This window comes from Nesoenas mayeri, assembly GCF_963082525.1.
Source record: "Nesoenas mayeri genome assembly, chromosome: 1".
Lineage (NCBI taxonomy): Eukaryota > Metazoa > Chordata > Aves > Columbiformes > Columbidae > Nesoenas > Nesoenas mayeri.
In genome coordinates this window covers 130,226,364-130,237,945 of record NC_137541.1, presented here as the reverse complement: position 1 = coordinate 130,237,945, position 11,582 = coordinate 130,226,364, and the positions used below count along the sequence as shown (strand labels likewise).

The window sequence follows — 11,582 nt, the reverse complement described above, 5'->3', positions numbered from 1 at the left end:
AGAACACTGACAGAGCAGAGATAACTTCTTCTAATGATGAGCAGGAAAAGGCCGTTCAAAACACACATTTGACTACACTTACTGCTGCATTAGTGTTTGTCAAATCTGACAGGTGAAAACGGAAATTAACAACGAAGCTGTGAGGTTTCTTTTCAGCTTGGGGGCACAGGGTTGAGAAGAAATAATTGGTTTGGTTAGAGGTTTTTTTGTTTTAAACAGGCACACCACCTGCATTTTTCGTGACTTAACACTTCTGTTCTCAGTAAAACCATTGTGTGATCTCAGCTTCTAAGAAACTGGTCAATAAACATTAAACCAAATAGCCTCAAAAATCATTTAGGTAAATATTTGCATACTTGAATGTTTGCTTTATAACAAACGTTAGAAAATTGCCATTGCTATTTCTCATTTCCATATCAAGTGCAATTTCCAGCTGGCTTTTTTTTTCTTCCATTATCAATGCAAATAGAAAGTTTAACTGAAAAATAAATATATAAAAAAATTTTAAAAACAAATAAAGATTATGAATATCAGTTTGACACCTGTCACATGTAACTATCTACCCAGAAAAACAAACAAACAAACAAACAAAATCACTTCTTTTATTTTTGCTGGATATGTTTCTTTGCTCTTATATGTTTTGGGGTCCCTTGTGTCACTTGCTAGTTTCCAACATAAAACTGCAAAGAGAATCCCGTTGCTAAAATGGAAAAGAGTGCTACGTTTTCACAAGAAGTCTATTAGTCTTGCACAGAAATATGTCAATTATTGATCTGAGGAAAAAGCACATACCTCAGAGTCTATTTTCAAACAAAATTCAGATAGGTATTTAAAACTCGGTCTTTAAAAGTTTCAGATGTTTCAAGAGCTGTACTGATATTTAGAGAAAGAGAGAAATAATTTACTAAAACAGCTTCCTCTCTCTCCGCTGTCTTCAGGTCAGGAAAGAAAAAGGCTTTTATGGGGCTCTTTTGAGTGTTCTGCTGTCCTGCTATGTGGTGTGGTCTGAGATTTGTTAGTTGAAGTACAAGTTCAAGTAACTGAGTATCATTAGTTAGCTGAGCTGGTAGTAAACTCCTTGTGCCTACACTGTTAATAGTTCATATGTATCATTCTTGGATCATAATTCTGATAGATACTCTCTGATAAGACAGGTGGCTTGACTGCTTCTGTTTTCTCATGTGATGGTGTGGACCTGAAGTTCCTTGTCTGCAATATAAAGAAAAACATGTGCAACTATATTACATTGTGGAATTTTGTGGAACCATCATGTCCATCAAGTCCAAACAATAAACAAGACCAGAAGAAACCTGATAGGCAACATTACTTTTGCAAGAGAACTGTGAAGTTATTCCTCTGAGCTCTGTGAACAAAAGGGTGGGGCACCGGGGGGACATCAGAACTGACAGAGGTGCAACAATTGTCTTCACAAAGCCTAAACAGGACAGCCTTTTGATATTTTTTTTTTTTTATGTGATTGAAAACAAATTTAGAAATGTTGGTATTTTCAGCAAAATAGATGATAATGAACAATGAAAAAAACAGGCAGGCCACAGGCAATCCAATTTAGGCACCTAAAATTACTGGAGGCTGTTGACTTTGATCTCCACAACTCCCACTGCTGTCAGTCAAATTGTCCTGAATGCCATAGAAGAGCATATCAGGAAATTAATCATTCTAACTTCAGAGCACTGTTTGTCTAGTTTGCAATAAACAAGGCACACGGCCATTAATTCAACCATCAGCAGAAAGCAAAATATGAAATAATTGCTCTTTCAGTGTGCATTAGATGAGGCAGAAGCCCTGAGGAAAGAGCAGCATATTATCACACTGTTAAATATGTATCACAACACAATGGAGTTAGAAAGGAAGTGAAAGTTGCAATGGCAATTTTACCACCACTGTTTCCTAGCTTCTCAGTGTTTGAACTGTGACTTAAAAAATACAAGTTTCATAGCTGTGTTTGTTTCTAGTACAGCATAAGGAAGTGCACCCTTGTCCCTCCTTGCAAAATGCCTCTCTGTTTTCATCTGATCTTTAATCAGGCAGCTTTCTGACAGCAAGGGCAATACACATTCTTAAGTAAAAGATCAGGGTTAAGATTACTCTGTGAAGCAGAAATTTGAAAACATTAACTTTTGAGAGATTTAAAATTCAGCTGAACCATTGGCATGTGAATGTAATTTATAGTATTCTTAGGTAGGAAATGCACTACCTCACTCTGGATTTAATACTTAAGTAATAGACATTCTCCCACACACATCATTCCTCATTTCCCCTGACAAGCACACACAGAGATAAATGGGAGTTTTGTCAGAGCAGATACATTGCAATGAAACTACATGTTTTAGCCAAGAATACACACACAAAAACAAACAAACAAAAATACAAAAAAACACAAAACAAACAAACAAGAAAACACACACACACACACACACACAAAAAAAGGCAAAGCACACACAAATAAAACCCACTTACTGCAAATGGTACTTCCGACCCATGCGCCACTTCACGTAACCGGAAAGCTGAAAGTAGGATGTTAGGAAATTATATTGTTTGTTGGGTATTAATATCATAATAACTACGGCTTTTAAAAACTCTGGACTTGTTTTACAGAATCACAGAATGCCAGGGATTGGAAGAGACCTCAAAAGATCATCTAGTCCTGCTGGAGCAGGAACACCTAGATGAGGTTACACAGGAATGTGTCCAGGCGGGTTTTGAATGTCTCCAGAGAAGGAGACTCCACAACCTCCCTGGGCAGCCTGTTCCAGTGCTCTGGCACCCTCACTGAGAAGAAGTTTCTTCTCAAATTTAAGTGGAACCTCTTGTGTTCCAGTTTAAACCCATTACCCCTTGTCCTACCATTGGTGGTCACTGAGAAGAGCCTGGCTCCATCCTCATTACACTCACCCTTTATATATTTGTAAACATTAATAAGGTCACCCCTCAATCTCCTCTTCTCCAAGCTAAAGAGACCCAGCTCCCTCAGCCTTTCCTCATAAGGGAGGTGCTCCACTCCCTTAATCATCTTCATTGCCCTGCACTGGACTCTCTCCAGCTGTTCCCTGTCTTTCTTGAACTGAGAGGCCCAGAACTGGACACAATATTCCAGATGTGGTCTCACCAGGGCAGAGTAGAGGGGGAGGAGAACCTCTCTCGACCTACTAACCACCCCTCTTCTAATACACCCCAGGATGCCATTGGCCTTCCTGGCCACAAGGGCACAGTGCTGGCTCATGGTCATCCTGCTGTCCATCAGGACCCCCAGGTCCCTTTCCCCTACACTGCTCTCTAATAAAGTCATTCCCCAACTTATACTCGAACCTGGGGTTGTTTCTACCCAGATGTAAGACACTACACTTTCCCTTGTCATATTTCATTAAATTTTTCCCTGCCCAACTCTCCAGCCTGTCCAGGTCTCGCTGAATGGTGGCACAGCCTTCTGGCGTGTCAGCCACTCCTCCCAGCTTGGTACCAAGCACAGCTTCCCCTTGGTGAAACAATGTCGGCTGACCCTAATGACCATCTTATCCCTGATATGCCTTGAGATGGCACCAAGGATAAATTGTTCCATCACTTTCCCAGGGATGGAGGTGAGGCTGACCAGTCTATAGTTACCTGGGTCCTTCTTGACCTTTATGAAGACCGGAGTGACATTTGCTTTCCTCCAGTCCTCAGGCACCTCTCCCGTTTCCCAAGACTTGGCAAAGATGATGGAGAGTGATCTAGCAATGACCTCAGCCAGCTTCCTCAGCACCCATGGGTGCATCCCATCCAGACTCATGGATTTATGTGGCTAATTGCTCCCTAACCCAGTTCTCATCAACCAAGGCAAACTCCCCCATTGTCCTGACTTCCTCTGGGGCCTCAGCGGTATGGGGCTCCTCAGGACAGCCTCCAGCAGAGCAGACAGAGACAAAAGAGGCATTCAGTAACTCTGCCTTCTCTGTATCTTGAGTCACCGGGACACCCATCTCGTTCATCAGTGGGCCTACATTGTCCCTGGTGTTAGTTTTATCTGCCATGTATTTGAAGAAGCTCTTCCTGTTGTCCTTGACCCCTCTCACCAGGTTTAATTCTAAGGAGGTGTTTTAAAATTCCACCACTTATTTTATTAGGATTTTTCCAAAAAGACAGTGCATCACATATGGACATTTTCCTCAGTCCTTGCCCTCCAGCCCACTCTCAGCAATAAAGTACATGTCCCTGTAATTGCACATGGTGATCAATGGCATTGTAACACACTTCAGGCTCATCAAATGACTTACCTTTGTACCTGAAAATCAAGCATAAAGTCACACCACTGACAGCAGCAACACTTGCAGATCCTCCTATCAGGAGATAAGGAAGCCTGAGGAAAGTGTCTGAGAAATAAGAAAAAAAAGCTGGTTACATGGCTAGACATCAGTATCCACTGACTACCTGATGTTACTATCTACCTTAACCAAGGGAGAAAGCTAATTCTCCACCCCCACAGCTCAAATGAGTGGAGACACACAGATGAGATGTCTGGATGCCAACTAGCACTAGGAAGCTGCCTCACACACCCAGTCATTTGTGTGTACAAATACACTTTCATTTTCAACTCATCTGCCTGTGTGGTTTCCTGTTCTTCAAATGATATTAGCACTGCAAGAAGAGAACTAACCAGCTGTCCCTGCAAAATGCTGTCCTTAATAACTGGTCTATGCTGAATTCTGCCCTTCATGCCTCTACTGAGATATTTTGGTGATATGAGCACTTATTTAGCTGTTCGTACATATCATATTGGCATAGACTTCTAAGAGGTCTAGCACAGCCAGCTGAGAAGCTGAATTCTGCCCTTTACAACTTTTGGCCCTGGGAAAGATCTCCTGAAAGTCACAGACAGACATTCTCCAAGTATTTTTTCTCCAGACCATCACCACTGTCGGAAGCTGTAAAAAACTCAGCCACAGGGGTTCAAAGCTTCAAATCAAAAATTAATGGGCTGTATCACAGTGGCCAGTGAAAGCAACTTTTCTGTCATCAGTGATTTAAAAGGTCACTGAAGCAGTGTATTGGGTTTGTGTGGCAAGGTTTTGGTAGCAGAAGGGCTACAGGGCTGTTTTCTACAAGAAGATGCCAGAAGCTTCCCCAAGTCTGAAAGAGCCAGTGCCAGCTGGCTTCAAAATGGACCCTGCTGGTCAAAGCTGAGCCATCAATAATATTGCCAGTGCCCCTGCAATAACATATTTAAGAAAAGGTAAAAACTGCTGCACAACAGCAGCTGGGAGCAGGGAGTGAGAATATATGAGAGAAACAGCCCTGCAGACACCAAGGTCAGTGAAGAAGGAGGAGCAGGAGGTGCTCCAGGTGCCAGAGCAGAGATTCCCCTGCAGCCCGTGGTGCAGCCCATGGTGAGGCCAGCTGTCCCCCTGCAGCTCATGGAGGTCCACAGTGGAGCAGAGATCCACCTGGAGCACAGGAATCTCTGTGCCAGAGCAGGATATGACCTGAAGGAAGCTATGACCCCGTGGGAAGCCCACATGGAGCAGGTTTGCTGGCAGGACTTGTGGCCCCATGGGGGACCCACGCTGGAGCTGTCTGTTCCTGAAGGACTGCACCCCATGGAAGGGTGACACACTGGGGCAGTTTCTGAACAACTGCAGCCTGTGGGAAGGACTCACATTGGAGAAGTTCATGAAGGACTGTTTCCTGTGTGAGGGACCCCACACTGGAGCAGGGGAAGAGTATGAGCAGGAAGGAGCAGAGACAGTTATGAACTGACCACAACCCCCATTCCCCTGTGCCATGTGGGAGGATAAGGTAGAAAAGTTGGGAGCAAAGCTGAGCCCTGGAAGAAGGGATGGGCGAGGGGGAGGGTGTTTTTAGACTTCTCACTGTGATGTTCTGATTTGATTGGTAATAAATTAATTTCCCCAAGTCAACCCTGTTTTGCCCATGACAGTAATTGCTGACTGATCTCTCCTTGTCCTTATCTTGACCCATGAGCTTTTTGACATAGTTTTCTCCTTAACAGAGCAGCTTGATGGGCAGCTGGCAGCTCACCCAGGTCAACCCACCACAAGCAGAATGAGGAACTCCTCTAAAACAGAAGAGAGATAGAAAAGCACACACTGGCAGCTTCCCCATACAATGCCACAAAACATTTGGTTTCAACTAACTCAAAATCATTAATTTCTTTATCAACATGCACTACAACTTTGCCCTATCACTCTAGTAAACAACCTGCAAAGCCCTGGCATTCAATGAAACGGCTGCACAGAGGAGCACAGAGAAGCACAAGAGCATGATGTAGAGCAGTTACAGAACAACGTTATTTACGTGACAGGTCTAGGGACAGGGTCTGGTTAGTAGCTGGGTGGGTAACCAGGCAGGTAACAGTGGCATGCGAGCTGTTGACCCAGCCTATGTAGCTCATTCTGGTCACTGTTCCGTTGGGGTGATGGACTTCTTCCTGGGTGCTGTGATTACTTGCAGGGATCCAGGAAATTTCAGCAGCTGGCTTTCCAGCAGATGCTTGACACACAGCCACCCCGCTCTCATCTCTGGTCAGAGTCACTGTGGGAGGGACTACAGAAGAAGGAAAAAGAAAGGCCACAACCATTATTTTTAGTTCAGAATAAAATCAACTGAGAAACAGAAAATAGGTGGTATTTTTTAGTTTGCAGGACTAATTCCATAAATTTTAAAATAATTTGGAACATTAGCACCAACAATCTTTAGGGAAAAAATACATTAAAATATACAAGGTGAATACCTCCAAAACTAGCTAGCTGCATTTAAAAGTACTGCTTCCTTATGTTTTGCAAAAGGTGACTACAGTACTAAGAGGAGAAGATGGGATGACAGAAAGGGGTGGATTAAATGAAGATTTGTAAGTACAGTAGTGTGCATACTAAAGAAAACACAGCTTGCTGAAGCTCCAGCTAAAATATTTAGATTAGGTAGTTAGAATCAAGAATTTGACAGTAGTGAAATAAAAGAGGACTCAGACAAAACTGTTCTGCCTCAAGTCCAACAACCCATATTCTGCATTTGACAAAACAGGCAAAGGCACAAACAATACCTAAGCCATTATCAGAAAGGCAAGACCCTACAGGGAAGAACAAAAAAAATCTCTCAAGTGACAATAATTAATAATAGTAGTTAGAGAGTTCTGAAATTAATTACCCATAAGCCTTCAGATCATAACTATAAATTTAACTAATATGGCCAGAACACAAAATTTTTGCTTCCTTCCCATTTGGCTCTCACCCAGACAAAACACAGATTGACCTCATTGTGATTTTTGGTTCAGCATCCTATTGCTTAGCTTGCAGCAGTAATATTTATTTGATAACTTCTGTTTGCATTAAGTGAACTAAGAGTGTATACTCCTGGTTGCATGAATATTCACACAAAATTCAAATCCCGTGTTACACCCAAAGAACTCCCTCAGAAACTACGCAGGCTTTTGGATTTGGTGCATCTTAAAACCTCCCCTGTTCATGAGTCAAAAGAAGATAAAAAAAAACCAAAATAAAATTATTTCTCCCCAGAACAGCCCAGTCCTTTTGCATAAGTCCTCATGCCTTTTTCCACTCTCCAAATAGCCAGACTGAATCAGCTTACCTCTTTATTTCCATTTCAGTATGCATCCAAAATTGAATTTGGACTTTTACCAGCAAAACAAACCATCTTTATCTACACACATGCGAACACACAAAACAAATAAATAAGTAGATCACAAGGTGTGTCTTACCTATCACAGTCAGAGAAGAGAAAAAAAGAAAATTCCCTGCACTGCTGACAATTTCACAGGTGTAATTTCCCTCGTCACCAATGTTCACAGGGTAAATACGAAGAGCAGGGTCCCTCTCAGGTGAATATTTCCACATCACCCTCTCACTGCAGTTTAACTTCCTTGTCTCCTTGTGATCACTTCTGTAGGCAAACAAGCAGCAAGTGCTGCATTTCATCTTCCATGTTGCCAGTAGCAAAGAAGCCTCAGAGATGTAAGGGCAACTCAGCACAGCCTCCTGACCAGCCTCCACACTCAATGTGTTGTAAGCTGCATACAAATTAAAAAGACATTAAAATTATGCTATGGCCATTGTCAAAGCATAGGAAACTCTTGGCTTCATCATACTTAAAAACGTCTACTTCTTCACTGCACTAGTAGCCCCGGGGACAATTTGCTCTGTGCAGACACACAGTAGTAGTATTCAATTTTCAGGTCCAGCTTCCTGCTGTCAGTCTTTGAAATCTGGAAATGTGGTGGAGATGGTGCCTTTCTGCTGTGGACACTGTGCAGGTGTGTGATGCATGCTGGTGAGCTACAAGTCTTCCATCTGTTTTTTAGGCAACAGATTTCTACAGCCTTAATATGGGCTTTGAAAAACTGATGAGATGGTAGGGGGTAAGATTCACTCTTAAGAGAAAGTAAGCGACTTTCAGAAAAATTATTGTGTTATTGAATTAGGCACCTTGGTTAAAGTGCAAGTAAAACCAGGGATAGCAGTGGAACATACACCTGTAACAAGGCTTTTGAAGTATGGGGCATATATAGATCCTTTTTCTGCCAGCAATCACAGTTCTCTTGACACTGTCTCAGTTAAACAGGAGATGGATCTTCAGATGATCTGTGTTGGATTCCTCTCAGATTTATCATCCTGTGCCACTCTGCAAGGCACGGGATTATTTTGTCACCGGAGGTGACATCACTTTTTTGGTTCACATTAAACAAAAAGCAATGTTTCCCCTGATGAACCGCAAAGTTTTAGTGTGCCAGTGAGCTGGAAATACAAAGTACCAAAGAGTGCTGCATACAGTCTGGGATCTTTCTCACTTACCTGGCCCCTCAGTTTGGTTGATTAGCAAGAAAAGGAGTGTAGCCAGAACTGCCCATGTATGAGCCATCCTTAGCAGAAGGAATCAGCACTGCAGAAAGTGAAGGCAAAGAAATGGGCATGTAATCACAAATTGTTGTGCCAGTCCCTTCAAAGAGAACACATAGTCAAGCCAATTTCCTTTGAAAACTGATGTTTTAAACAAGACTCATGTCAAGTATCATTCAAGTATCATTCTTGTACTGAAGAAAGTAAAGCAAAAAGGGGTTTAAAAAATAAAGATAAAATAAAATAAAATAAAATAAAATAAAATAAAATAAAATAAAATAAAAATACTACTGTTTACAAATAAGATTTAAAAGTCCAGGATCTTCTAAACCATTTTATAGGTCTCCCTAGCCACCCACTACTCATGCCCAGCTAACTAGCACAAAGATAGCTACAGATCTTTTAATGCTGTCCCATGGACTTACTACATAAGATTAAAAAAAAAAGGTTTTGCAAGAGGAAACATGCATGTATTGCAACTCTTTCTGGAAAATCAAGGTAACAGAATGTATAGGGAAGTTCAGGATTTAGACTTCATCAATTATTTGACAAAGAAGTAAAAGCACACATTTCATGAAGGGTAACTCCACTTCTGTAGGAGAAAAAAAGAAAAGGGCAACTGTCTCATTGCAACTCTGGCAACTTACACTATTCTACAACTATATGTACTTTTCAACAAACAAAATCTTATGAATTGCAAGCTCCTTTTTGGCAAAATGGCAGCAGTTCATTGGTAAGGTTGAGACAGTGCTGTCATCCCAACACACTGTTTTCTGTTTCACACAAAAAAGCTGAACTCCGTGCTTTCTAAAAGTGTGCCAACCAAAATATATATGGTTCTCAATGGAGAATTTTGATGGAAACCCATTCAGTTGTTGCTTGAACATGGATTTGGCTAACAATATCATTGATACTTTTCTATGGTTAGATATTGTACATAAATGACCCCATTTTTGCCTGGCAAAATTGCAATACACATATACAAAGCACATATACATCCCCTCAAACTTCCAGCCTCTTCTGCTCAGGTCTCAAGGGCTGCTGTTGATCATGGACTCCTGCTGGTTCTGTCATAGCAGAAAGCTTCACAACCAATGCACTGCTGTGCATAAAGCTGAGGTCTCAGAGCATAAGCCTGTTTCCACAGCGCTGCAGTAGACATACCCTGACTGCAGTTTTCTGATGTTATTGTCACAAATAAGTGGCCGTACTTTCATCTTGAGGCTCCCCGTCGCCTGCCCATAAAGCTCGCATTTTCCATCACTCGCCTCTGCATTTCCTCAAATGGTCTTCTTGGTAGCCCTTTTGTCATTCTCGCCTTTATGCCATCATTTGTAGCTCTTTCATCATTTACTTCCTGAATCAGTCACCCACAGCTGGAGATGACTGGAAAATGGTGTTTCCATCCCATGGGAAATACCAATATGTTGTTTTCATTCCCAAGTCAAAACACAATACACACCAGACAAGGAAATGTCTTTGTGTGACAGATGATTCAGAAATGTCACATGGATTGCAAAAGGACTTTCCTTCTGAGCTATTTATATCATGCACTGTTCACATCTGTATTTAAATACAAGCGTGCATCTCAATGTGTGCTGGGAGGAGGTGGAAAGGAAGCCAGGGTTCACTGTCCACACAGAAACAAAAATCCTCATCTAGTATAAATTACTGTAAAAGTAACAGGTTTAAATTATGCAGCATTAAAAATTCCATTTTAAATGTAGCAGATATCAAGCGAGGACACCTGGTAAACAGAAGAAAAAACAGAACGTGGCCACACTTGTGGCACAGAAAGAACAAATGCTGCCACGCTTGTATGCCTAGTGCAAGAAGCAATAGTATTTTCTTAAACACAATGCAATATGCATGCATATTCAGAAATCAACCTGATGGTTTTCTGCACGTTTCAAACAGAAGGCTAATGCATGTGGAAGAAAAGTCTTCATTGCAACCTGAAAACAATGCCAGTGCGAACACATTGATCAGTATTCTACTACTAACATGCAACAGGCAATGTAACTCTTACATTAAAAAGCTCCCAAATTTAATTTTTGCTCAGTTAAAATCTTTGCCACAAATGAAATATTTTGTTTCATGTTATTCAATACTGTCAAAAGGCTTTGAGGGTTTTTTTGCAATTTAAATAAATTATGCATGCAAAAGATGCTTTCAGTCAAAAAGTTTGAAAGTTTGATATTTTTTTAACCAAAAAAGAAAAAAGATGCTTTTGGGGCTAAAATTATATACTGAATTTGACCCAATTTGCAAATAATTTTTCAATCTCTTTCAAAAGAAAAGTTAAAACACCCTCCACAATGTTTATCAGCAAGTTCAGTATTCACCAATTTTGATGGATCTATAAATATTCATATAAAGGATATTGTCATATTGGAACTTGTCCCAGAGAACTATCTTTTTTTAAAATGCTTACGTCTCATATATATGGGGTCTATTTGCTCAAAAGAACCAGCATTAATGATTAAAAATGGGACCTTACAGAGAGAACAGAGTATATTACTCTGCTTAAATATTCATGTACAAAACACTGGATTTAGACTGCAATTTTTAAGGTTCACGGTCTTTGAATACTTGTGCCTGTAAGCGAGAAGTAAGTCTCAAAGTAAAAACTGAAAAGGAGGAACCAAGCACAGCTGAATCAAATTCAGTTAAAAGTAACAGATGAATATTGGTAGTTGACTCGTGTTATTTCCTTTG

At 41.0% G+C, this 11,582-nt stretch overlaps 1 protein-coding gene across 1 annotated transcript; it reads right to left on the bottom strand.

Moving 5' to 3' along the window:
• Positions 1–6,038: 6,038 nt before the first annotated feature.
• Positions 6,039–9,507, bottom strand: LOC308048281 (cell surface glycoprotein CD200 receptor 1-like; the record flags this gene model as incomplete). Its single annotated transcript, XM_080357317.1, has 4 exons — positions 8,820–9,507; positions 7,730–8,038; positions 6,310–6,558; positions 6,039–6,070 (listed from the first exon to the last, which is right to left on the bottom strand). Exons 1-4 carry the CDS (start codon positions 8,884–8,886, stop codon positions 6,039–6,041), a joined length of 657 nt encoding a protein of 218 aa, XP_080213443.1. The 5' UTR covers positions 8,887–9,507.
• Positions 9,508–11,582: the final 2,075 nt, after the last annotated feature.